Source organism: Vipera berus (assembly GCF_964194415.1).
Source record: "Vipera berus genome assembly, chromosome: 6".
In the NCBI taxonomy this organism is placed as follows: domain Eukaryota; kingdom Metazoa; phylum Chordata; class Lepidosauria; order Squamata; family Viperidae; genus Vipera; species Vipera berus.
In genome coordinates, this window is record NC_138208.1 from 91269318 (window position 1) to 91297229 (window position 27912).

General features: G+C 48.6%; 1 protein-coding gene across 2 annotated transcripts; it reads left to right on the forward strand.

The window, feature by feature from the left end:
* Window positions 1–304: 304 nt before the first annotated feature.
* On the forward strand, window positions 305–26967 carry LOC308670315 (src substrate cortactin-like). Of its 2 annotated transcripts, XM_081331776.1 has the most exons (18): window positions 305–380; window positions 2799–2882; window positions 4489–4562; window positions 6325–6454; window positions 6592–6702; window positions 8369–8423; window positions 8973–9083; window positions 9167–9277; window positions 9361–9471; window positions 13162–13272; window positions 13356–13466; window positions 14822–14877; window positions 19514–19583; window positions 20671–20810; window positions 22550–22648; window positions 23390–23717; window positions 25630–25701; window positions 26008–26967. In XM_081331776.1, exons 2-18 carry the CDS (start codon window positions 2799–2801, stop codon window positions 26142–26144), a joined length of 1911 nt encoding a protein of 636 aa, XP_081187902.1. In that variant the 5' UTR covers window positions 305–380; the 3' UTR covers window positions 26145–26967. The 2 variants fall into 2 exon arrangements, with proteins under 2 accessions (XP_081187902.1, XP_081187903.1); XM_081331777.1 differs by lacking the exon at window positions 22550–22648.
* Window positions 26968–27912: the final 945 nt, after the last annotated feature.

Here is a 27912-nt window from a genome sequence, read left to right on the forward strand (position 1 = left end):
GTGTTGGCGCATTCACCGCTTCTGGAGGCAGGTTGTTCCACTGGTTAATTATTCTCAATGTCAGGAAAACGTGGCTATTGGAAGGTTGCTATCCTGTCACCTCTTCGGCAGCGTGCAGGGATCCCCCCCCACTTCTTGAGCGGGGCCAGGTTTAGACCCACAAGCTGGTTGGCCCCAGGAGAGCGGAGTTTCCATCACCCCCTCCCCCTCCCCCCCACAGGCCATTGGCCTTCCTCTGCTCTGACGGGCCCAGGAAGAAGCAAAACCTTCCTGGTTTGGTGAACGTCAAACAGGAACTTGGGTTTGCAAGTGAAACCAGGGTGGGGGAGAGGAAGCTGAGCAGAGACGCTGCGAGAGGGGAAACCGAGGCTCCGGGCAAGGTAGGCAGGCTGCATGCCGAGCGCCTGGGTGCTGCTGGCCAGTTGGGAGCGGAGTGGCTGTGGGTGGGGGATGGAAAGTCCAACCTAGCCCTGGTCCTGTCCATCTGTGGAGCTGGTGGGATCCAGGCAGGGATGCTTGCTAGCTGGCAAAAGGGCACCTCCATCCCAGCCCTCTGGGGCAGCCAAGGGGGAGCTGGCTGAGCCCATGGGGCCAAAGGGACCGAAAGCCCCCCCCCTCCTTGGCTCCTGGGCTTCTGAGCTCCAGCAGCTCAGCTGCAACAACGTGCATTGCTGCTCTCCTGGGCTTCCAGAGGGCAACATCTGGCGCAAAGCAGAGGGCGAAGAGGGCCGGTTTGAGACGGCGAGGCCAGGTGGGGTTTCCAGAAAAGGGGACCGGTGCGAGGGGTGAGGGAGGGCAGGGAGGGACGTCTGGCGGAAGACAGGCCTCTGATTTTTGCAACCAGCGTTCCCTGGCTGTGCTCTTGGCAAGTTCTTTCACCTTTTGGCGAGTTCTTTCAATGAGGGTTGGAAAAGCCGCTGCAAACCTTTTGCAGATCTGCGAGGCTGCACAAGGCAGGAAACCTATATCCGACACGCCTTCCTCTTCCTGTTTTCCCCACGACAACAATCCTGTGAGGTGGGCTGAGGGACTGGCTCCAGGTCACCCAGCTGGCTTTGGTGGCTAAGGTGGGACTTGAACTCACCGCCTCCCACATTCTAGCCTTGGGCCTGGATCGCTAGACCACCGGGCTGTCGGACGTCGCAGCTGGTTTACGATTCCCGATGTCGACCTTGCATCGATTGATTCTTTTTGAACAAAATCTGGCTGGCTGGGTGGCCTGATGCAGAATCCAGAGTGGAATTGCAGAAAGATGGTGGTATAAAGATTGTGTGAAGGCACTTGGGGGTCTGCCGTGGTGCTGCGGCTGCAGGTGTGCGGGCCAAGTGGTTATCTGAGTGTGTTCAGAATAACAGAGTTGGGAGGGACCTTGGAGGTATTCTAGTCCAACCCCCGGCTCCAGCAGGAGACCCTAGACCAGGGGTAGGCAACCTCGGCTCTTTTATGACTCATGGACTTCAACTCCCAGAATTCCTGAGCCAGCATAGCTGGCTCAGGAATTCTGGGAGTCGAAGTCCATGAGTGATAAAAGAGCCGAGGTTGCCTACCCTTGCCCTAGACCATTGCAGACAAATGGCTGTCCAGTCTCTTCTTAAAAAACCTCCAGTGTTGGAGCACCCACAACTTCTGGTGGCAGGTGGTTCCCCCGGTTAATTGTCCTCACTGTGAGGAAGTTTCTCCTTAATTCCAGGTTGCTTCTCTCCTTGACTAGTTTCCATCCATCGTTTCTCGTCCTGCCTTCGGGCGCTTTGGAGAAGAGCTTGACTCCCTCTTCTTTGGGGCCGCCCCTCAAATACTGAAATACTTTTCATTAAACTTGACATACCCAATGCCTGCAACCGTTCTTCATACGTTTTAGTCTCCAGGCCTCTCTCTGATCATCTTAGTTGCTCGTCTTTGCTCTTATTTTTGCAAAGTTTCTCCCTTAATTCTAGGTTGCTCGAGGCCTCATTCCTACGTTATTGCTTTTCTTTCGGAGATAAAAAGCGCCCCCCCTCCCATCCAGTAAGCTGTCCTTGGAGAGGAGGGGCTGCGGACGCTGGCTTCCCCGGCTTCTGGCCGTGACCACAGAGAAGGCCCAGTTGGCTCATAAAGCCCCAGAGATCTCGGCCGAAGACCTGCATGCGCACAGCAAGGGAACAATGGCTTCCTTTTGGCCTGCATCCGGCTGGCTGTAGGATGGTTAGCCGAGTTTCCGTCCCTCGTCTGCACTGCAGTTGTTGCAGAGCGCACAGCCATTTAAGGTGGGCTCCAGCCCCCAAAAGGAGTCCCACGTTGTGAGGAAGGAGAATGTGCGTTGTTGTTGTGAATTGCAAAATTTGTCCTCTCTTAAGGGGAGGGGGGGAGAGAGAGAGAGAGAGAGAGAAAGAGAAAGAGAGACTTCTTTCTTTCTTTCTTTCTTTCTTTCTTTCTTTCTTTCTTTCTTTCTTTCTTTCTTCTTCTTCTTCCCTCCCTTCCCTCCCTCCCTCTCCTTCCTTCCTTCCTTCCTTCCTTCCTTCCTTCCTTTCTTTCTTTCTTTCTTTCTTTCTTTCTTCTTCTTTCTTTCTTTCTTTCTTTCTTTCTTTCTTTCTTTCTTTCTTTCTTTTTCTTTCTTTCTTTCTTTCTTCTTCTTCTTCTTCCCTTCCTTCCCTCCCTCCCTCCTTCCTTCCCTTTCTTTCTTTCTTTCTTTCTTTCTTTCTTTCTTTCTTTCTTTCTTTCTTTCTTTCTTTCTTTCTTTCTTTCTTCCTCTCTTTCCCCCTCCCTCCCTCCCTCTCTTTCCCTCCCTCTCTCTCTCTTTTGCTCTCTCTCTCTTCTCCCAGATGTGGAAAGCTGCGGTGGGCCACAACGTGTCCGCGAAGGTGGAGACCCAAGGAGACGATTGGGACACGGACCCAGATTTTGTGGTGAGTCCTCTTTGCTCCCAGGTTGCTTGCGGCTCAGCAGCTCTGGACCCATGGGGCTCTGCCTGGCCCCCACAGGGAGGGGCCCAGCTGTGACCGAGGAGGCAGAAAGGGTGGCTCTGCTTCGGGGACACCCCTGGAAAAAGAGGTCTTCCCCCTTTCCTCAGTGAAGAGAAGGAAGGGATCGAAAAAAAAGAGAGAAATGAGAGGAACTTTAGAAAGACTGCTTATTTTATTTATTTATTTAATTTTATTTATTTATTTAATTTCATTTATTTATTTATTTATTTAATTTTATTTATTTATTTATTTCAGGTCGCCCTTGACTTACAATCATTCATTTAGTGACCATTTGAAGTTACAATTGGCACTGGGGAAAAAAAGACTTTGTGTCTCATTTTTCACACTTAGGACTGTGGTCACAAGATCAAAATTCGGAGGCTTGGCAACTGGCGTGTACTTATGACTGTTGCGGCGTCCCGTGGGGTCGCGTGATCCCCTTTTGGTGACCTCCTAATGAGCAAAGTCAATGGGGAAGCCAGATCCGCTTAACGACTGTGTTATTAACAACTGCAGTGATTCACTATAACAACTGTGGCAACTGACTCATATTTATGACGGTCGCAGCATCCCGGGAGGGGGTCATGTGATCACCTCTTGAGACCTTCTGACGAGCAAAGTCAATGGGGAAGCCGGATTCACTTAGTGACCGTGCTCCTAACTTAACAACTGCAGTGATTCACTTAACCACTGCGGCGAGGAAGGTCATAAAATGGGGCAAAACCGGGCTGGCTCGCACCACTTCGGCAGAAGCGGTAGCTAATTTTTTGTCATCCGGGCCCAGAATGGACTTCCGGAAGCAGCATCCACGCAGAGAACCGGTCGTTCACCTATTTGAATCCCACCTCTGGGCAAAACTCACTTAACAACTGTCTCACTTAGCAACGGAAATTGTGGTTGTGAGTCGAGGACTACCCGTGTCACTTTTATATAGCCGCCGGTCTCACCTGTGTGACTCTGGGCGAGGCACCATTAAAATGCAAACGTTAGAAACTATACCGTAGTGATACACGTTAATGTGAATTAAAAAGACGAGGAGAGAACATCTTGTTGTATTGTACAGTTGTAGCCACCTTAGCCATTGTCCCAAAGGTGTTTTGTTTTCAGGAGGCAACCGGCCTTTTTGCTTCTCCTTTGGAGACGTTTCGCTTCTCCTCCAAGAAGTTTCTTCCGCTCCGACGGGATGGTTTTTGGGAATGGGAGGAGTGCTAATGACCAGATGATTTGCAAGGAATAGAAATCCTTCCATTCCCAACCATCCCGTCGGAGCTGAGGAAGCTTCTTGGAGGAGAAGCGAAACGTCTTCAAAGGAAAACCACAAAGTCTGGTTGCCTCCTGAAAAATGCATCTTTGGCACAACCAGGACCTGGCAGAGGGAGAAGCTCCGTAGCCATCTTAGCAGTTCTTCAGGAGATCCCGGGGGCTGCAGACATAGCCAGTTTCAAAGGACTTCTGGAAAGTTGGAGGCAACCTCACCTTGGGGAGATGATGGTCCATGGACTCTCCTGAGTCCCACCAGACGTAACTTCTTGTCTCCTCTTGTTGACAGAACGACATTTCGGAGAAGGAACAGCGCTGGGGGGCTAAGACAATCGAAGGATCTGGCCGCGCCGAGCACATCAAGTGAGTGGCCTCTTCATCCCGTCTACTCTTTCATCTAGACCTCAACTTCTGCTGGGTCAGAAGTAGGGCTCTGACTCCCCCGCCAAACCCTTGGCCCCAGTCCTCGAGTTACAACTGCAATGGAGCCCAGAGCCCCACTGAAAGGAGAGACTTGGTGTCTCACACATGTTTGAGGAAGGACGGGGAGCTGTAGTTGGGTTTGAGTTAGACTGCATCTCTTAGTGGTTAGCATAGCAGTGTCTGCTCCTCACAGGAAAAGGAAGTGGTGTCCTCACCAAGCCAACTACAGAGATACTAGTGGGAGCTGAAGTTGAGGAGACTAAGGGCAGAGTTGCTCAATCTTGTTAGCTTGAAGTCCACCCAATGCTAGCTGAGGAATTCTGGGAGCTGAAATCCACACAATGCTGGCTGGGGAATTCTGGGAATTGAAGTCCACACAATGCTGGCTGGGGAATTCTGGGAATTGAAGTCCACACAATGCTGGCTGGGGAATTCTGGGAATTGAAGTCCACACAATGCTGGCTGGGGAATTCTCGGTTTTGAAGTCCACACAATGCTGGCTTAGAAACACTAAGAGGACTAGCAGCTTTTGTTGACTTTGAGCAATGAAGGCTGTTTTGGGGCACAGTCTCCCACCCCATTTTCTGAATTTGGAGACCAGAAACTATTGGAAAGGAGAAAGAAGAACTTCAGGAATGCTTGTTCTCCATCCGGTTCCCCACTTTTGATGAGTCAGAGCTAAGATTCTTGGACGAGAATTTAACCAGCCCTGTCCTGTCCTGTCCAGAGATGTTGGATGACAACACCCATCTTCCCCAAACAGCATGGAATCTGCAGTCCAACCCCGAAGGCACTAGATTGGAGAAACTGGTGGGCTTCCTCCCAAGAGACCAGGCTGTGCCTCAACTTGACCGTGAGGTTCTTCGGCGAGAACGGAATCCTGTGACCCATAATTTATGTGGCTTCCTTGTTCTCTCCTCCAAAACCAGAGGAAGTGATGTCCTTCCTCTTTTTCAGACAACTTTTCAATCTCTTATTTATGTGTTTATTTGGAAAGAGGCAGAAGTGCTGCTTTTCTTCAGCTCGGATGACGTCGTAGTCCTGGTGTTGGGGGACCGTTTCTCTCCTTTCAATTCCTCCGGTTGAGATTTATCCTGGCTTATTTTATTTAAATTGTTTGTTAAATTTATACCCCGCCCATCTCGCTATCAAGAGGAGATTCCAGGTGGCTTACAACCCGATAAAAATGACAATATGAAACAATTAAAAGGATAAATATGAAAATTAACAAAAGTTAGCTAAGATAGGAACCAATGGGGCCCTGGTGCTCTCTGAGCCTGGTTGTTTTCTTGCAGACCTTTCACAACCCATATTAGGCAACATCATCAGTGTGAGTGGTAAACTCTCCACTCCTTCACACTGCTGTTCCCTAGTTGGGTCATGAAATGTCTGCAAGAAAAAAAAAACCAAGCTCAGAGAGCACCAAGCTCCCTCTTTTGATCCTCCTCCTCCTCTTCTCCTTCTCCTCCTCCTCCTCCTCCTCCTCCAACCCCACTCTCTTCATGAGCACTGATGATGTTCCCAAGTTGGTTCATGAAACGTCTGCAAGGAAACCACCCAGCTCAGAGAGCACCAAGGACCCCACAGTCTTCCTCCTCCTCCTCCTCCTCCTCCTCCTCCTCCTCCTCCTCCTCCTCCTCCTCCTCCTCCTCCTCCTCCTCCTCCTCCTCCTCAATTCCTGCTATTTGATGTCCCTTTTCAGCATCCAGCAGCTAAGAAGCAAGGTTTCTGAGGAACATGAAGTTCTGAAGAAGAAGGAGCTGGAAACGGCACCCAAGGCTTCCTATGGCTACGGGGGCAAGTTTGGAACCGAGAAGGACCGCATGGACAAGGTAGAAATTTGTTTTCCCTTCTTTTTTTGACGTTCTCAGCTGATCTGCAGTTGGTCTTTCGCACAGCCGCTGTTCTGCGCGGCAACTTGGCCAAATAACCTGCAAGGAGATAACCCTGGTTTTTCTTGGTTCTCCAGAGTGCCCTGGGCCATGAGTATGTTGCCGAGGTCGGCATGCACTCCTCCCAGACGGACGCAGCCAAGGGTTTCGGTGGAAAGTACGGCATTCAGAAGGACCGAGCAGATAAGGTTGTTTGGCTATTTGATTACCAGTTTTGCCTACTATCCTGGCTATAATACCTATCGCAGCACGAAAGGGAAGCGATGAGGTGGGAGGTTTTAACTTCTTTAAATGCATTTGATTCAATGGGACTTTACACTCAACGTTCTTTGGAAGCCACAAACGGGGCTTTCTTGCATGAATGAAAGCGAATATACGTGTGCCGGGATAGTGTTGCAGGATCCAATCTGGGTGGGTCATTTGGGCCAGAGATTTTGTCTTCCGATCTTTTGGATTCATGCTGGGGCTTTTTTTGGGAAGTTAGGAATCAGCCCTTTACTGTGGTTCAGCCAAGAAGCACCAACCGTGGGTGCTAACACTTTTGTAAATTTATAGTAACAGAATCCTGCAAGTCTGAAAGTCCTATACACCTTATCCCCCTCTCCTTTATGGTCCAAGATACTAGGGAGGGTCCCTCCCATTCCTTCTGTGGGCTCAGATTCCTCCTCCTCCTCCTCTTCCTCCCTGCCAACCCCACTCCCTTCTAGCACTGATGATATTGCTTAGTTGGGTCACGAAATGTCTGGAGGAAAACCACCAAGCTCAGACAACATGAAGGACCCCAGAGTCACCATCCTTCTCCTTCTCCTTCTCCTTCTCCTTCTCCTTCTCCTTCTCCTTCTCCTTCTCCTTCTCCTTCTCCTTCTCCTTCTCCTTCTCCTTCTCCTTCTCCTTCTCCTTCTCCTTCTCCTTCTCCTTCTCCTTCTCCTTCTCCTTCTCCTTCTCCTTCTCCTCCTCCTCCTCCTCCTCCTCCTCCTCCTCCTCCTCCTCCCTGCCAACCCCACTCCCTTCTAATGATCTTGCCTAGTTGGGTCATGAAACGTCTGGAGGAAAACCCCCAAGCTCAGACAACATTCCTTCTCCTTCTCCTTCTCCTTCTCCTTCTCCTTCTCCTTCTCCTTCTCCTTCTCCTTCTCCTTCTCCTTCTCCTTCTCCTTCTCCTTCTCCTCCTCCTCGTCCCTGCCAACCCCACTCCCTTCTAATGATCTTGCCTAGTTGGGTCACGAAATGTCTGGAGGAAAACCACCAAGCTCAGACAACATGAAGGACCCCAGAGTCACCATCCTTCTCCTTCTCCTTCTCCTTCTCCTCCTCTTCCTCCTTCTCCTCCTTCTCCTCCTCCTCCTCCTCCTCCTCCTCCTCCTCCTCCTCCTCCTCCTCCTCCTCCTCCCTGCCAACCCCACTCCCTTCTAATGATCTTGCCTAGTTGGGTCATGAAACATCTGGAGGAAAAGCACCCAGTTCAGAGAGCACCAGGGACTGCTGCTCCCCCTCCCCCTCCTTTCTCTCGAGGACATCAGGGGTCTCCCCACAGCCCACATAATTGAAGTGAACTGCATTTCTTTTCCAGCCCCCTTCCCGCCCTCCTCCCTCCCCACGGTCTTTACTTCCCACTCAACGTTATTTATTTATGAATCAAATTTATCCACCGCCCATTTCACCGTCTAACTGGCTGGTTTACAATTAAAAAAAACCAGAACCAAAAACATTGAGGGCAGGCAACTTGCTCGGTTGATTATTATGAGCCATCCAGTTATTGCCAATTCCTGGTGACCGATGCAATTGGCTACAAGTACTCTGAAGGGTGTGTGTGTGTGTGACTGTATAATGTCTCTCACTTTCCCTTCCCTGCAGTCTGCGCTTGGATTTGACTACAAGGGAGAGATAGAAATGCACGTGTCCCAAAAAGGTAAGTTTTGAGAGCCCACCTCCAGGTTTCTGGGCATCCCCCCCCGTTCCTTCTTAAAGGGCCCAAGGTCATTCTCACTGATCCGTCAGTCTTTTCCCAGGGGTGTTGCATCCCAGCTTCGTATTCTGGAGCCCAGTCTCTTGGGACCCCGAGAATGAAATGAGTTGGGTTGGAACGCAACACTTTTGAAGCCATCCCAAAGGTGCTTTTTTTCAGGACTTCCTTGTTTTTCCTTGAAGACGTTTTGCTTCTCATTCAAGAAGCTTTCTCCGTTCTGACTGAATGGTGGGAATATTCCTTGCCGTCATCTGGTCGTTAGCGCTCTCTCTGAGAATACTCCTTCCATTCCCCCCCCCCCCCACACACACACACGGCATCCAGTCAGAGCTGAAAAAGCTTCTTGCAGGAGAAGCGAAACAAGAAAGTCGGGTTGCCTCCTGAAAAAGCATCTTTAAGACAACTATGACTTGGATGATGGAGAATCTGCATGGACGTTTGGACCATCTGTGTCATCGACCTTCTGAAGATCGTTGTGTTCTCCTCCTTCAGACTATGCCGTTGGTTTTGGTGGGAAGTACGGCGTGCAGAAGGACCGCCAAGACAAGTCTGCCCTGGGTTGGTCCCACAAGGAAGAAGTCAAGCCTCATGAATCTCAAACAGGTCTGGAAGCTGGAAGCCCACCTTGTTTCATCTCAATTAATCTCCCATGGCTTTCTGAAAAACGTTGTGTTGTCCCGTTGCAGACCATGCCGTTGGGTTTGGTGGGAAGTACGGCGTGCAGAAGGACCGCCAAGACAAGTCTGCCCTGGGTTGGTCCCACAAGGAGGAGATCAAGCCCCATGAATCTCAAACAGGTCTGGAAGATTCAAGTCAACCTTGGTTCATCTCAATTCACCTCTGTTGGCTTTCTGAAAAATGTTGTGCTCTCCCATTGCAGACCATGCCGTTGGGTTTGGTGGGAAGTATGGCGTGCAGAAGGACCGTCAAGACAAGTCTGCCTTGGGATGGGCCCACCAGGAGGAGGTCAAGCCCCATGAATCTCAGACAGGTCTGTAGAAAATATGGATGGGTTTGTTCTGCTCCAGCCTACAACCGGCCCTGTTGGAATGTCAGGGAGAACCCCTTTTTTATATTCAATAGGCTGGAATTAAGCCAACCAAATTTATTTGCAAAAACTAAACGAAACAGTTCAAAACAGAGTTAAACAAATACAGACCGAGACTATATCAGAAGCTCTTCAAACGGTTGCCTTCAGCAACCAACACCTCCCACACATTCCCCTTTTAAACAGCAGTCTCAAGGCGTGGCTTCTCATTGCCTTCTCCCGAGGTGCCTCATTGCTTTTCTTTGTTCACTTCTGCTAGTCTGCCTCCTGCTTCGAGCGTCCCTGAACAGAGCCAGCTGTGGATCGTCTGCTTCCAATCTTTCAGACTCACACAGCTGGGTCTGAGGAGGAACAAGATGGGAGGGGCCTGGCTGAGATCTCTGTGGTGCATCAGAACTTTCCTCTGCAACCAAAGGCTCTCCAAACCCCTCCTCCTCCTCCTCTTCAGAATTATCCGACTCAGCTGCCGAAACCACAGGCTGACACCGAGTCACAACAGGGTTGGAGCTGTGGCCTGGTGGTCCTTTAGTTTGGCTGACCTTTACTTGACATGTGTTGCTTGGGGGCCAATATGTACAATGAGTAGTTTTTCTTCCTCATTAGTCTGCTACATTTATTTATTTATTATTTATTTATTAATTTAATTTATATACCGCCCTTCTCCCGGAGGACTCAGGGCGGTGAACAGGGCAATACATAAAAACTAGATACAAAAATTAAAAATTATTAAAACGTGATTAAACAATGCCCATAATAAATTAATACAGATTAAAAATTGAAGTTCATTTATAAAAATCCCACCCCGTCCCATCAGGCCAGGCCAGCTTGTTTAAAGAGATGGGTTTTAAGATCGCGCCGGAAGGAGCGGAGATCGGGCGCCATCCGGAGCTCGACCGGAAGATGGTTCCATAAATCCGGTGCACCCACAGAGAACGCCCTCCCCCTGGGGGCCACCAGTCGGCATTCTTTGACCGGTGGCACCCTGAGGAGGCCCTCTCTGTGGGAGCGTACTGGGCGGAGGGAAGTTGAGGCCGGCTGCAGGTGCTCCCCAAGGTATTCCGGACCCATGCCATGAAGGGCTTTGTAGGTCATTACTAACACCTTGAACCTCACCCGGAAGACAACTGGTAGCCAATGCAGCTCGCGGAGCAAAGGTGTGACATGGGAGTATCGGGAAACTCCCAATACAACTCTCGCGGCTGCATTCTGTACCAGTTGGAGCCTCCGAGTGGTCTTCAAGGGTAGCCCCATGTAGAGAGCGTTGCAGTAATCAAGACGAGAGGTCACGAGCGCATGAGTGACCATACGTAAGGCATCCCGGTCTAGATAGGGCCGCAACTGGCGCACCAGGCGAACCTGGGCGAAGGCCCCCCTAGTCACAGCTACTATATGGTCTTCTAGGGAGAGCTGTGAATCTAGGAGGACTCCCAAGTTGCGAGCCCTATCTACAGGAGGTAATAACTCACCCCCCATAGTGAGGGGTGGGATATCCTAAATATCCCGAGATGCCGGTACGCACAGCCACTCAGTCTTGTCAGGGTTGAGCGAAGCCTGTTCCTCCCCATCCAGACCCGGACCGCCTCCAGGCACCGGGACATCACGTCGAGGGCATCACTGGGGTGGTTTGGGGTCGAAATGAAAAGTTGGGTATCATCAGCATACTGATGATACCCAACTCCAAAACCACGAATGATCTCACCCAGCGGTTTCATGTAGATGTTGAACAGGAGAGGCGAGAGAACCGACCCCTGAGGGACTCCACAAACGAGAGGCCTCGCGGTCGACCTCTGCCCCCCTGCCAACACCGACTGCGAGCGTCCCAGGAGATAGGAGGAGAACCACTGAAGAACCGTGCCTCCCACTCCCAATCCCCTGAGACGCCGCAGCAGGATACCATGGTCGATGGTATCGAAAGCCGCTGAGAGGTCTAATAGGACTAGGACAGAGGAATATCCCCTGTCCCGAGCCCTCCAGAGATCATTCACCAGCGCGACCAATGCCGTCTCCGTGCTGTACCCGGGCCTGAAGCCCGATTGGTACGGGTCTAGATAATCCGCTTCATCCAGGACCAGAGGGAGCTGATGCGCCACCACACTCTCAAGAAAGCGAAGGTTGGAGACCGGACGAAAGTTATTCAACACAGCCGGGTCCAAGGCAGGCTTCTTGAGGAGAGGTCTTACCACCGCCTCTTTCAAGGCGGCGGGAAAACTACCCTCACTCAAAGAGGCAGATATAACCACCTGGAACCAGCCTCGTGTCCCCTCCCGGGCTGCATAAACCAGCCAGGAAGGGCACGGGTCCAATAAACATGTGGTGGAGCTCAGCCTCCCCATAATCCTGTCCACTTCCTCCGGAGTTACAGGATCGAACTCCTCCCAGGTAACATTGACAAGACCGCTCGTGTCCTGATCGTCCGATACTGCCCAGTCGGAGTCCAGACCGGTCCGAATCCGAGCGATTTTGTCCGACAGATGTTGACTAAATTCCTCGGCACGCCCCTGCAAGGGTTCCTCACTCACCTCATACAACATGAGGAGCTTCTCAGATCGTGAAATATGAACTCCGCCCCCTGCTCAAGCAAAGGAGTAGAAATTTAAGGGTCCCGGAATGATGGTTGTCCAGCCTCCACTTGGAAGCTTCCAAAGAAGGAAGTCCTTCCGTCTTTGGATCTTGGACAAGGAGCTGCAAGACCATTCGTTCCCTGCCAAAAACAGAGAGATGGCTTTGGTTGAGAGCTAACAACCATCCCAAGTCACAAAGAAAGACTTAGAAAGCTTTACAACCTACTCACCTTGCAATATATTGGCTGCAATAGAAGAGAATATTTGTAGTTCAGGGTTGAACTGTGGGGTCCTTGGTGCTCTCTGAGCTTGGTTGTACTCTTGCAGATGTTTAATGACTCAACTAGGTAACTTCATCAGTGGTATCTTCATCATGCTCAGAGATCACCAAGGAGTCCACAGTCCTCCTCCTCCTCCTCCTCCTCCTCCTCCTCCTCCTCCTCCTCATTTTCCTCCCTTCATGTTCTCCTCCTCTTTCTCCTCCTCTACCTCTTCATTCCTTCTCCTTTTCTTCTCTTCTTCCTTTTCCTGTTCTCCTCCTCTTCTTTTGCCTCCTCCTCCTTTTCCTCCCTTCTTTCTTTTCCTCTTCCTCTTCTTTCTCCTCCTCTCCTTCGTTCCTTCTCCTTTCCCCCCTTCTTCCTTCTTCCTCCCCTTCTCCTCCTGCACTCCTCAAACCCCCTCCTTTTGAGCCCTGATGAGGTTACCTAATTGGGTCATGAAATACCCGCAAGAATACAACCAAGCTCAGAGAGCACCAAGGACCCCACCAGGCATTGGTTATGTGCCCGCAGCCAGGTCAGACAACCAGGTCAATTGAAGATTTAGTGGTTGGACTCACACAGCAAGCTAGGTTTGGTGATCTTGGTTAGGCTTTGCATTTGTGAGTGGCTTACTAGGTTGTGCCAAGCCGGGCAATCTGTTGGCTTTGTGATTCTATCTATCAATCAAATTCGGAAAATGTCTTAATTTGTTTTGTATTCTCTCCCTGGGAGCTGCAAGTCCATTAGTTTCATCTCAAATCATCTCTTGACTGTCTTGGCTTTCTGAAAAATGTTGTGTTCTCCCATTGCAGACCACGCTGTTGGATTTGGTGGGAAGTATGGCGTGCAGAAAGATCGTCAAGACAAATCTGCCCTGGGTTGGTCCCACAAGGAGGAAGTCAAGCCTCATGAATCCCAGACAGGTCTGGAAGATTCAAGTCAACCTTGGTTCATCTCAATTAACCTCTCTTGGCTTTCTGAAAAATGTTGTGTTCTCCCATTGCAGACCATGCTGTTGGATTTGGTGGGAAGTATGGTGTGCAGAAGGACCGCCAAGACAAGTCTGCCCTTGGATGGGCCCACAAGGAGGAGGTCAAGCCCCACGAATCCCAGACAGGTCTGTGGAAGGAAGTGGAGCTGGGTAATCTCTTAGAAGAGCATAAATATACAACATGGAAACCATGTTCTGAAATCTTTTAGCTAAGGACTGCAAGGTCCAGTTCCTATTTTGCAAGTTCAAGCTTCCAAGTTCTTCTCCAGAACTTTGAGGCTCCAGAACCAGAAGGAGGTTGCTTCCATACAGGGGACTTCTAAGAAGAGCAGATAGACTCCATGTTTGGTACTCTTCTTTGTTATTTTCAAAGGTCCTGTTCTCTTCATTTTTCATTTGTGTATCGTTGTGTATATTTGAGGGGCTGCCAGAAACAACGGGGGTCCAACCTATTTTCCAACGCATTTGAGGGCAGGACAAGTAGCAACAGATGGAAAGTAATCAAGGAGAGAAGCAAGCAGGAACCAAGGAGAAACTTCCTGACAGTGAGGACAATTAACCAGTGGAACAGCTTGCCTCCAGAAGTTGAGCATGCTCCATCACTGGAGGTTTTCAAAAATAGACTGGACAACCATTTGACCGGGATGGTATATGGACTCCTGCTTGTGAAGAGAGTTGGACTAGAAGACCTACAAGGTCCCTTCCAACTCTTTTATCCTGTTCATTGCACCTACTATAGGGAGGCAGGTGGCATCTGCAGAACTCCACCAGAACGCCAATTCTAACCACCTTAGTTGAATCTCTGCTTATCTGCTGTATCCACACAGCTAGTTTAGGCAGACACTGGAGGTACGGAAAGACTCAGTCACACTCAATCTAGCCTGGGCTAGACATCAAAGGAGAAGGTCAAGCCCATGAGTCCTAGGTGGGACTAGGGAAGGAGATGGGATGTATTATGAAATCTGCAGTCTAGTTTTAATTGTGCTAAGTGACCCGGGTATGTCAACATGCAGAAGAAGTTGATACTTCTTAGGTGGTTACTAGTGTTTAAATCATCAGCTTCATCACAGGACCCTTTCTGTGCCAACTCCTTCAATGCCTCCGGAGGTTCTCAATCATCCAGGTCATAGTTGCCCCAAAGGCGCTTTTTCCAAAAGGCAACTGGACCTCCTTGGCTTTTTTCTTTGAAAACGTTTCTCTTCTCATCCTCTTCGATTCTTCTTAGTTCTGAAGAACTGAAGAAGCTTCTTGGATGAGAAAGGAAACATTTTCAAACAACAACAACAACAACAAAATCAAGGAAGTCCACTTGCCTTTTGGAAAAAGCACCTTTGGAGCAACTCTTTCAATGTAGTCTCAAGCCCCTCAGGGTAGACGGCTGCACGGGCCACTGATAAGGAAGGACGTTAAGCGCAGACGTCTGAGTTCCACTCATGCTTCCACCTTCCTTAAAAAAAAGTTGCTTGTTTTCTCTATTGCAGACTATTCCCAGGGCTTCGGAGGCCGTTACGGGGTGCAGAAAGACAGAGTGGACAAGGTAAATGGAGGTCAAACCTGGGATGGGCTCAGCTGGGTCTGGATGGTTGGAAGAAGCAGCTCCAGAAGACATGTGCCCATTTCAAACTCTCTGTCATCAATGCTTCTCCCCTAATTCGAGCCTCATGGCTTGGTTTTATTCTCGTGACATCAAGACTTCAGGAGAAGCTTCGCCAATTGTTTCCCCTGCGGATATTGTTGTTAGCTGCGAAGTCGTGTCCGACCCATCGCGACCCTATGGACAACATTCCTCCAGGCCTTCCTGTCCTCTACCATCTTCTGGAGTCCATTTAAGCTCGCGCCTACTGCTTCAGTGACTCCATCCAGCCACCTCATTCTCTGTCGTCCCCTTCTTCTATTGCCCTCGATCTTTCCCAGCATTAGGCTCTTATCCAGTGAGTCCTTCCTTCTCATTAGGTGGCCAAAGTACTTGAGTTTTAGCTTCAGAATCTGGCCTTCTAAAGAGCAGTCAGGATTGATCTCCTCTAGGACTGACCGGTTTGATCGCCTTGCAGTCCAAGGGACTCGCAGGAGTCTTCTCCAGCACCACAGTTCAAAGGCCTCAATTCTTTGGCGCTCAGCCTTTCTTATGGTCCAACTTTCACTGCCACACATTGCAACTGGGAAGACCATAGCCTTGACTATACGCACTTTTGTTGACAGGGTGATGTCTCTGCTTTTTAGTGTGCTGTCTAGATTTGCCATGGCTTTCCTCCCCAGGAGCAAGCGTCTTTTAATTTCTTGGCTACAGTCCCCGTCTGCAGTGATCTTGGAGCCCAGGAAAATAAAATCTGTCACTACCTCCATTTCTTCCCCATCTATTTGCCAGGAATTGAGAGGGCCAGATGCCATGATCTTGGTTTTCTTAATGTTAAGTTTCAACCCAAGTTTTGCACTCTCCTTCTTCACCTGCAACAAGAGGCTCTTTAGTTCTTCTTCACTTTCTGCCATTAGAGTGGTATCATCTGCGTATCTTAGGTTGTTGATATTTCTTCCGGCAATCTTAATTCCAACTTTTGATTCATCTAGCCCTGCCTTTCTCATGATGTGCTCTGCATATAAGTTAAATAGGCAGGGCGACAGTATACAGCCTTGCCGGACTCCTTTCCCAATTTTGAACCAATCAGTGGTTCCGTGTCCAGTTCTCACTGTTGCTTCTTGACCCGCATATAGGTTTCTCAAGAGACAAATAAGATGGTCTGGTACTCCCATCTCTTTAAGAACTTGCCACAGTTTGTTGTGATCCACACAATCAAAGGCTTTAGCATAGTCAATGAAGCAGAAGTAGATGTTTTTCTGGAACTCCCTAGCTTTCTCCATGATCCAGCGTATATTGGCAATTTGATCTCTAGTTCCTCTGCCTCTTCGAAATCCTGCCTGTACTTCTGGTAGTTCTCGATCCACATACTGCTGAAGTCTAGCTTGTAGGATTTTAAGCATGACTTTACTAGCATGAGAAATGAGTGCAATGGTGCGATAGTTTGAACATTCTTTGGCACTGCCTTTCTTTGGAATTGGAATGTAAACTGATCTTTTCCAATCCTGTGGCCACTGTTGAGTTTTCCAAATTTGCTGGCAAATTGAGTGTAGCACTTTTACTGCATTGTCTTTTAAGATTTTGAATAGCTCAGCTGGAATACTGTCACTTCCACTAGCTTTGTTGTTGCTCAGTTTTTCTAAGGCCCACTTCACTTCACATTCTAGGATGTCTGGCTCGAGGTCAGTGACCACCTCATTGTGATTATCAGGGACATTAAGCTCATTCTTGTATAGTTCTTCTGTGTAATTTTGCCACCTCTTCTTAATCTCTTCTGCCTCTGTTAGGTCCCTGCCATTTTGGTCCTTTATCATGCCCATTTTTGCATTAAACGTGCCCTTCATTTCTCCAATTTTCTTGAAAAGATCTCTGGTCCTCCCTATTCTATTGTTTTCTTCTATTTCTTTGCACTGTTCATTTAAGAAGGCATTCTTATCTCTTCTAGCTATTCTCTGGAATTCTGCATTCAATTGGGCGTATCTTTCTTTTTCTCCCTTGCCTTTCGCTTCCCTCCTTTCCTCAGCTATTTGCAAAGCTTCCTCAGACAGCCATTTTGCTTTCTTGCATTTATTTTTCTTTGGGACGGTTTTGGTTGCTACCTCTTGTACAATGTCGCGAACCTCTGTCCATAGTTCTTCAGGCACTCTGTCTATCAGATCTAATTCCTTAAATCTATTTGTCACCTCTACTGTATATTCAACAGGGATATGATTTAATTCATACCTGAGTGGCCTAGTGCTTTTCCCTACTTTCTTCAGTTTAAGCCTAAACTTTGCAAGGAGAAGCTCATGGTCTGAGCCACAGTCAGCTCCTGGTCTTGTTTTTACTGACTGTATAGAGCTTCTCCATCTTTGGCTGCAGAGCATATAGTCAATCTGATTTCTGTGTTGACCATCTGGTGATGTCCATGTGTAGAGCCGTCTCTTGGGTTGTTGGAAAAGAGTGTTTGCTATGACCATCGCATTCTCTTGACAGAATTCTATCAGCCTGTGCCCTGCTTCATTTTGCACTCCAAGGCCAAACTTGCCTGTTATTCCAGTTATCTTTTGGCTTCCTACTTTAGCATTCCAATCCCCCATGATGATAAGGACATCATTTTTTGGTGTTAGTTCTATAAGGTGCTGTAGGGCTTCATAGAACCGGTCAATTTCATCCTCTTCAGCACTGGTGGTTGGGGCATAGACTTGGACTACTGTGATATTGAATGGTTTGCTTTGGATTCGAACTGAGATCATTCTGTCATTTTGAGGATTGTATCCCAGTATTGATTTTCCTACTCTTTTATTGACTATGAAGGCTACTCCATTTCTTCTGAGGGATTCTTGCCCACAGTAGTATACCTGATGGTCATCTGAATTAAATTCACCCATTCCTGTCCATTTTAGTTCGCTGATACCTAAGATGTCGATGTTCAGTCTTGTCATCTCTTGTTTGACCACGTCCAGCTTTCCTTGATTCATGGATCTTACATTCCAGGTTCCTATGGAGAAAAAATCTTTACAGCATCGGACTTTCCTTTCACCACCAGACATATCCACAGCTGAGCGTCCTTTCGGCTTTGGCCCAGTCGCTTCATTCTTTCTGGCGCTACTAGTACTAGCCCTCTGCTCTTCCCCAGTAGCATATTGGACGCCTTCCGACCTGAGGGGCTCATCTTCCAGCGTCATATCGTTTTGCCTTTTGGTACTGTCCATAGGGTTTTCATGGCAAAGATACTGGAGTGGGTTGCCATTTCCTTCTCCAGTGGATCACGTTTTGTCAGAACTCTCTGCTATGACCTGTCCGTCTTGGGTGGCCCTGCACGGCATAGCTCATAGCTTCATTGAATTACGCAAGCCCCTTCGCCACGACAAGGCAGTAATCCTGCGGATATGTTGGACTACAAATCCCATTCATTAGAGCCAGGGTGTCCACAGCTTCCTCCTGCCCTTTGGTAGTGGACTTATGCTACCCGGGGGTACACAGGGAAGTAAGAGAATGTCAAGATATTGTCCACATCTGCACGATGGGAGCTCCACTGCTTCTGTTACCTCTGCGTCTTGCATGGGGCCCATATAAAATGGGAGCTGGGGAATCTAGGCGTCTGCGCTTGGGGTCCACGTTGCCTTTTTTGACCCTCTGCAGATACTATTGTTACTGCATCGTTAAAGTGGCACCATTAAGCTGTCTTCCAGCCATTTCCAACCTGGCCTAGAAGGAGAAAAAAATCTGTTTGATGTGACTTACAGATTCTTCAAGAGGACGCGGTGGCTCAGTGGGTTAGGACGCTGAGCTTGTCGATCAGAAGGTCGGCAGTTTGGCGGGTCGAATCCCGAGTGCCGCGTAACAGAGTGAGCGCCTGTTACTCGTCCCAGCTTCTGCCAACCTAGCAGTTTGAAAGCACGTAAAAATGCAAGTAGAAAAATAGGGACCACTACGGTGGGAAGGTAACAGCGTTCTGTGCGCCTTTGGCGTCTAGTCATGCCAGCCACATGACCACGGAGACGTCCTCGGACAAGCGCTGGCTCTTCGGCTTTGAAATGGAGATGAGCACCGGCCCCTAGAGTCGGAAACGACTATCATGCATGTGCAGGGGAACCTTTACCTTTTACCTTTACAGATTCTTCAAGGGGAGGATAAATCAGGAATGGGCGTAATAAATCTGGACTGGTTTGCCAACCTCAGCAACTTGAAGATTTGTGGGCTTTTAACTTCAGAGCTAGAAGAGAGTGGGACAATCACTGATGATGTTCCATAGATGGGTCATGAAACATCTGCAAGAAAACAACCAAACTCAGAGAGCATTAAGGACCCCACAGTCCTCCTCCTCCTCCTCTCCACAAACCCCACACTCCCTTCTAGAACTGATGACGTTCCCTAGTTGGGTCATGAAACATTTGCAAGAAAACCACCCACTCAGAGAGCACCAGGGACCCCCGCAGTCCTCTTGCTCTCGCTCCTCCCCTATCCCTCTACTTTGCAAACTCCCCTCCCCTCTAGCGTTGATGATGTTACCTAGTTGGGTAATGAAACGTCTGCAAGGAAGCCATCAAGCTCAGGCAGCACCATCCCAGGGCCGCAAATATTCTCTTTTGTCAGTTTCCCCTGACTTCTCTTGCAGAGCGCTGCCGGTTTTGGTGAGATGGAAGCTCCCATTTCCTCATATCAGAAGACGAAACCTGTAGAGGCTGGTAAGTTTATCCATCGGCCCCTGGGAAGAAGGGGCAGATCTCACAAAGAGCAAGAAAATGCCCCTTTCTCACCCCTGGCAAGACGTCCGTGGATGCTGAATGCGGAATCGAACGCAGGACCCAGTGCAAATAATCCAGGTTTCCTGTAGCTTTGATGAAACAGCAGGTGCTGGTGGGACTCTCTCCAAAGAGGGAGACACCCCCCCCACCCAACGAAGAGGTGCATTCACATTGACACATCTCAGCAAGGTGGGAGAGATGATTGCATAATCAACAGATGAGGATCTCAAGTTACTATATGGAGGAGCTCAGGTTACTTCCTGCACCTGTTTTCCTTCATAAACAAAAAGGGAAGAATTAAAATAAGAGAGAAGCATCTCCCACAAATCAAGAGGAATGCCAGACACCAAAATTAAATCTAAATCTATGGGATTGCTCCAAAAAGGTGATATTTCTGTGGCCTTATATCACCATATATCCCCCTGATTTAAGCAATTGCAACTCTCCTAAGAACCAATTTGTCCCCCGTGAAAAAACGCTCGGTGGCTAGGATGAGGGCTGCACAAGCCTCAGGATCTGGCCTTGAGATTCACAGATGCCAAGCTGTTTAACTTGGAAGATGCTAGCAAGTGTTGGGCGGTGTTGACTTCGTAGGGGGCAATCCCAAGGGGAACCCATTCGACCTACACAAAGGAGGAAGGCCTTTCAGATGGTTTTGTGAGAGTGAAGGGTGCCCCCCCTCCATTTGAAGATTCAAGGCAGGGGTGTCCAACCGTGGTCACTTTAAGATTGGTGGACTTCAACTCTCAGAATTCCCCAGCCAGATCTGTGGACTTCAATTCCCAGACTTCCCCAGCCAGACAAGCTGGCTGGGGAATTCTGGGAGTTGAAGTCCACCGCTCTTAAAGTTCCCAAGTTTGGACACCCCTGGTTTGAGGAGAGACTGGATGTTTCGTAGCACTTCTTCTGAAGACCAGTCATTCAGAGGACCTACACAATCCCACCAGTTTCTCCTTTTGATTGGAGATGGAGGAAGCTTCTTCTCATAATTCTGAATCTTCTCTATTGACCTTCTCGTTGGAAACAGCTTCTGCTGGGATGGGTAACTTGAGGCAACGTTTTGAAAACATGGCCAAGACTGTAGAGGAAGAGAACAAGAAGAGGGCAGAAGAGGAACGAGCCCGTCGCCAGTCCAGGGAACTTCAAGAAACCCAAGAGAAGCCAAAGGTGAGAGTCTTGAGAAGACATGTTCTCCATCAGTCATCTCAAGCTGACCTCTGGGGTTAAGGCCTTCTCGGCTTAGGATTGTTGCTAAGTGTTACCACAACTTCTCAGAAGTGAAGCTGATTTTCATGTATGCGGGGGCCAGTTAACCATGTGTTCTCACCTTCACTCCATGAGTAGGGCTACAGGTAGTCCTCAATCAAGCCTCAAATTTCTGTTGCTAAACAAGACAGTTGTTCAGTGAGTTTTGTCCCATTTTATGAACCTTATTTGCCACACTGGTTAAGTCAGGGGTATCAAACTCGCAATGTCACGTGACATGTCATGACGTATCGTGACTTTTCCCCCCCTTGCCGGCAATGGGGTGGGTGCGGTTTTGCTATGATGCATCCAGCCCGTGGGCCGGCAATTTGACACCCCTGGGTTAAGTGAATCACCACAGTTGTTAAGTTAGTAACGCGGTTGTGAAGTGAATCTGGCTTCCCCATTGACCTTGTTGGTCAAAAGGTCACAAAAGGGGATCACATAACCTGGGACACCGCAGCTGCCATAAACAGGAGTCAGTTGCCAAGCGACTGAATTTTGATCATGTGCCCATGGGGATGCTGCAGTGGTTGTAAGTGTGAAAAATGGTCATAAGTCATTTTTTCCCCATGCGGTTGTAACTTCAAAGAGTCATTAAATGAATTGTTGCAAGTTGAGGGCTACCCATACTCTTAAAGCTGTCTGTGGGAGTAGATGAGGCCAACAAATTCCCAAATCTCTACCCTGAAGGACCTTTTCAGAGACTTCCCCCTCTTCGTGAGAATGGAAAAACAGACACGTTGACCTACAACCAGCCTATGAACCCCTCAGAATCCAAATCAACCACGTAGCTAATCAGAGACAGAACCAACCCTCAGCCATCCCGCGCAATCCCCCACTCCCACCAGCAGTTCTCCTCCCAATGACTCTCACCTGATGTGACCTCCCCATCACAAGACCCATCACAAGCCTCTCACTGTTGACTCACACCTGACCCATCACAAGACCCATCGCAAGACCGTCACTCCACACACCCACACCTGAAGCCCTCATAAATAGAAGATCACTGACATTGACATCCCCTAAGCCCATGGTGGCAAACCTATGGCACAATCTCTGTGGGCATGCGTGCCGTCGCCCCAGTCCTAGGCCTTCAGCTGAGTTTTAGAAAACTTTTTCACTTTAGGCCGCCGCTGGCGTGTGCAAAAAAAGGTTCAATCAATCAATTTCGACTTCTTGTGCGAAAAAAAAAATCTCGTAAAGTTGGAATTGATTGATTGAACTTTTTAGTCCCACCCAGTCTGCCATTACCACCACAGCCACACCCACCCAATGGGCCATGCCCACCCAATAGGCCACACCCACCCAATGGGCCACGCCCACCTGGCACCCAACGATAAATAAGTGGGTTTTGGGTTGCAGTTTGGGCACTCATCTCTAAAAGGTTTACCATCACTGCCCTAAGCTCTGCTGAAGATGTTACCTAGCCTAGTAAGGAAATGTTTGGAAAAGCAACCCACAAGCTCGGAGAACGAACCTCCACCCTCATCCTACACACGAGGTACAGATATTTGCTACTATTTGCAAATGGAAACATTTCTTTGGGAAGACAACGGCCCTTAGTAGTCTCCACATTATCAATTTCTTCTGCTGTGGAGGAAAATCAAGGAAAAATTGGCCTGCAGGGCCAAACTGCTGAATGTCCTTTCTCCTTTAAGGGAATGAAGAAGAGCGAAGAGCGAGTTCAGAGCCCTCCGTCGGTGCCTGGACAGACACAGAGAAAGGGCAACCTGCCCCCTCTGCCTCCCGAACACCAGGTAGTGGAGATGGAGAGTGTAAGGTCTGAGTGTGAATTCACTTGTACAACATTGCTGCTATCAAGGGAAACGTGCTTAAAAGGTTCTTGGTTTCCAGACAGCTTCTGTGCATCTGAGGTGTCCTTGATGTTCTCCGAGCTTGGCTGCTTCCTTGCAGACATTTCATTACCCAACTGGGTAACATCATCAAGGCTAGAAGGATTGAACGAGAAGGCTCCTAAGCACTGAAGATGTTACCTAGTTGGGTCATGAAAGATCTGCAAGAAAACTGCCAAGCTCAGAGAACACCAAAGACCCCACAGTTCTCCTCCTCCTCCTCCTCCTCCTCCTCTCCACAACCCCCCTCCCTTCTAGCACTGTGGATGTTCCCTAGTTGGGTCATGAAATGTCTGCAAGAAAACCACTCAGCTCAGAGAGCACCAGGGACCCCACAGTTCTTCATCCCCCGTCCTCCTCCTCCTCCTCCTCCTCTTCCTTTTCCTCCTCCCTTCTAACACTGATGATGTTCCCTAGTTGGGTCATGAAGGGTCTGCAAGAAAACTGCCAAGCTCAGAGAACACCAAGGACCCCACAGTTGTGGTTGTAAGTCATACAGCCTCATATAGTGTGCACTTTTGCTATCTGTCATTATGAACAAAAGATTGTCCTGGTGGGCCCATCTAGTCAAATTCTGGTTCCTCCAGAAAGAGTAGATTTGATGAGAAGTGAATTTGTTGAGGGATGTGGTTCTTCTTTTTCTAGGAAGAAGCAGAAGAGGACAACCCTCCAGTTCTTCCTCCACGGAGCCTGGACTTGCAAGGTGGCACCAGAGAACCTCTTCTCCCACCTTCTGGCCAGGAGCAGGAGCAGGAGCAGCCCATCTATACAGAAAGCATCGAAGATGGTGGTGATTATGAGGAGGTGATTGAAAATCTGGACCGTCCAGAACCTCCTCCCTTCATTGATGATGAAGGAGGCGATTATGAGGAAATGCCGGATCAAAAGGAAGTCTCCCATGAAGACAGTGCTGAGGTGGGCCAGGAATACGAGGAGCTCTGCAGTGGTCATCCTGGAGGAATGACTTCTTCAGGTAAGAGGAAGAGGGCAAGCTGGTTGAGCAGGGTGAAATTTACCTTCACCCTGGAGACTCAAGTCTTGATGTAAATTTGTTGTATGTCCTGGTTGTTGGTTTATGAAAACTGGGCTAGAGAAGGTCACTTCAGAACATAGGGCATGTTATGAGTTCCCTCTCTTAAGAAGGTCCATCTGGTGGGACCAAGACGAGGGATATTTCTCTGTGCAGTGGCTCCCTCCCTGTGGAACATCCTCCCTGTGGAGATAAGACTGGACCCACCAGTTTTCCAAAAGACCCTAAAGACTTGGTTTTGCCAACAGTCCTGGGAAGCCCAGAGTGATACGGAGCCCATCAAGTGATTGGTTTGATTCTTGGGGAGTGAGGGTTTATTGGGGTTTATATTTGGGGTTTTATTTCTTTAAGCTATCTACAGTCACCATGAGTTGGGCAGCCATATAAATTTTCTAAACAAACAAATAAATGTTGACCGTCCAGCTGGCAAATTCAGTACTGAAGAAACTTTATGGTCTTGAGGTGCCGCAAGAGATAAACTTTATTGAGTACACATCCTGGCACTGAAGGAACAAAATCAACTCCAGTTTTCCCACACGAAAATCTGGTTAGTTAACAATAGCTTTCCACAATCCCCACCCACCAAGTGTTCACGTTGCCCAATCACATCCCTTCGGTTTGTTATGGGAACGGTCCACTTCTCCATCAGATACCTGCTTTTCATGACTTTGGGTCCCACGGTCCATGGATGGCTTCTTGAAACTCCCATTTTTTTCCCCAGGCTCTCCCTCCCTCCCTCCCTCCCTCCCACCCCCCCAACTCCCGTTTCTACGGCAAGTTGAGTAGCGACAGAGGTTAGCAAGCATCTTAGCAATTCAGCCTTGACAATAAGTTGAATTTGGGAACGAGACTGCATTTGATCCCAGTTCCCCAGGTCCTGTTTTAAGAGCATCCCAGTTCCCTCAGAATGCAGAATAACTGAAACGCAGGAAGACAAATTCTCTTTGGACATCACAAAAGAACTTTGCAAGGGTAAGAGCAGGAAGAGACGGGGGAAATCATTCAACAATTTGAAGCACTCTTGGTAACAGAATAAGAGTGTAATAGAGTTGGAAGGGACCTTGGAGGTCTTCTAGTTCAACCCCCTGCTGAGGCAGGAAACCCTATACCATTCCAGACAAATGGCTGGCCAGTCTCTTCTTAAAAACCTCCAGGGTTGGAATACCCACAACTTCTGGAGACAAGTCAATTAACCCAGTGATTAATTTTTCTCACTGTCAGGAAGTTTCTCCTTAGTTCCAGGTTGCTTCTCTCCTTGATTAGTTTCCATCCGTTGCTTCTTGTCCTGCTTTCAGGTGCTTTGGAGAATAGCTTGGCTCCTTCTTCTTTGGGGCAGCCCCTGAGATATTGGAAGGCTGCTATCATGTCACCCCTGGTCCTTCTCTTCGTTAGACCAGACATAGCCACAACTGTTCTTCATATGTTTTAGCCCATCTTGGTTACTCTTCTCTGCACTCTTTCCAGAGTCTCTACATCCTTTTTTATATTGTGGTGATGAAAACTGGATGCCGTATTCCACGTGTGGTCTTACCAAGGCCTTGTAAAGTGGTATTAACACTTCACATGATTTTAATTCTGTCCCTTTGTTAATGCAGCCTAGAACTTCATTGTTTTTTTTGGCAGCTGTATGACACTGCTGGCTCATATTTAAGTGATCGTCCACTAGGACTCCAAGATCCCTCTTGGAAAATATCCCTCTCTGATAGATGTGCCTTGATTTAAATTCTCACACCATTGAATGTGGGAGGGGTTGATCTTCAACTCTGTTTTCAAGTTGACGAGGCTGGGTAAGAGTCAGGATAATTCACACGATGGGGATAATAAGATACTCCACCTCCACAATTTTCTTTTTCAGCTGTTGAAGAGCATATATATGATGTGAGTGAAGGAAGCCTATCTGCCTTGGCCCTTTATGACTACCAAGGAGGTAGGTCAATTCTTCTGGATAATGGGGACTGGGAAGCGCATGGAGGTGGCTACGATGGGTGAGGAATAACAGAGTTGGAAGGGACCTTGGAGGTCTTCTAGTCCAACCCCCTGCTCCAGCAGGAGACCCTATACCATTTCAGACAAGTGGTTGTGCAGTCTCTTCTTAAGAACCTCCAGTGTTGGAGTACCCACAACTTCTGGAGGCAAGCCGTTCCACTGATTAATTGTTCTGTCAGGAAAATCCTTACCCTTGGTCTGAACAAGTGTTGCCTGCTTATTAATACCCTCTCCATTTTTTTTCCAGAGGGAGATGATGAGATTTCCTTTGACCCTGGAGATACCATCACATCCATCGAACGGGTAGACGAGGGCTGGTGGCGTGGATCTTGCCAGGGTAGAGTTGGCCTATTCCCCGCTAACTATGTGAAACTCCTTTCGTGAAGATCTACCCAATGGTGGTCACCCAACCCCTGCTTCTCCAGCGCCCTTGTCTTACTTGCTGTGTGACACAACCAGGCCACAACCCTCTCCTGAGGGAGGGGAAGTGGAGAAGACCTGCCTCCCCTTGCATGGAACAGTCAGATGCTTTCTCCTTCTTAGAGCAGTTGTACTCCGGTATCTGTCCTCTTGTTCTTCTCATTATGCAATGATCTCTGAACCTGGTTTGTTCAATCTTTGGAACTGGATCCCCACAACCTTCCCCTGCTCCATCTTTCTGTGGTGATCTCTGAACCTATTCGAGCTGCAACTGGTTTGTTCAATCTTTGGAACTGGATCCCCGCAATCTTCCCATGCCCCATCTTTCTGGGGTTCCTAATTCCATCTTGGCTAAATCTCTCATGGACCACTGAAGCTCCATGAGCTTAGAGTGATAGTTTGTTCTGTCCTTAACTTACAATCCTTCTGTCAGCGCTGCTAACATCGGATGTTTTTGCATTGACAACAGATGGAAATGTAGCCCCCTTTCCTCTTTCGCTTTTAGAGTTAGGTGATGCTGGGAGGGGAGATGTGAATGAGAGTCCAGCTAGACATAGCAACACTGAACTTAGCGTGAGAATCAAGGTTACTGAGCCCAGAGCTGATGAAGAATTGGCGGTCTGGAGAGGAAGCCCGCGCTTCAAGCTAACTGGGGAATGTGATTTATGACCGTTAATTGGAGGAGGGAATTGTGCTTTGTTACTTTGTGCCCAGGGAAGGGGAATTCAGTTGTTGGCTTCGATTATGTAGTGCCGATATTATGCTACTCGAATAAAAGATCCTTTAAGGTAAACGATGCCTCGAAGTTCTTTTGAAGAGTTTCATCTGTCGGGACCCAGACATCTTCATTGAGCAATCAAAGTGGCAACGACACTGAAAAAAGTGACCTACCACCAATCCATGTACTTGCATCAGCACGTGTCATGAGATCCCAATTTGGCCCCTTGACAACCAGCATGGATTTAGGATGATGTCAGCATCCTCTGTGTGTGTGTGTGTGTGTGTGTGTGTGACATGATCGCTGTTTGCAACCTTCTCAACTGGCTTCCCACAAGCAAAACCAGTGGGGAAGCTGGATTTGTCTAATGACGACATGGTTCATTTAACCAATGTGGAAAAACGGTGGCGAGATCAGTTGCTTCTCACTTCAGCACCTTGCTTAGCAACGGAAATTGTAGATAGAATTGTGCCTGTAACTCTAAAATTACCTGTACAATATCGTAAGGCTATTTTCAGAACACCCAAACACCTCATGTAACCAACTTGCCTGAACAAACAAGCCAGATTGAGATGATGGGCTGGTTCGCGCCGATCAGTCCATCTGAATAGAGGTGGAAGGGACCTTGGAGGTCTTCTAGTCCAACCCCCTGCTCCAGCAGGAGACTCTAGAGGAAGGGTCTTCAAACTTGGCCACTTTAAGACTTGTGGACTTCAACTCCCAGAATTCTTCAGCCAGCCAGGTGGCTGATGATGTTACCTAGTTGGGTCATGAAAGGTCTGCAAAAAAACAACCAAGCTCAGAGACCATTAGGACTACCCCTCCTCCTCCTCCTCCTCCTCCTCCTCCTCCTCCTCCTCTCCACAAACCCCCTTCCTTCTAGCACTGATGATGGTGTTACTTAGTTAGCTCATAAAACTTCTGCAAGAAAACCACCAAGCTCAGAGCTCATCAAGGACTCCACAGAGAAGGATCCCCTGTATGAGGGGAAGGGTCTTCTCCACTTTCCACCCC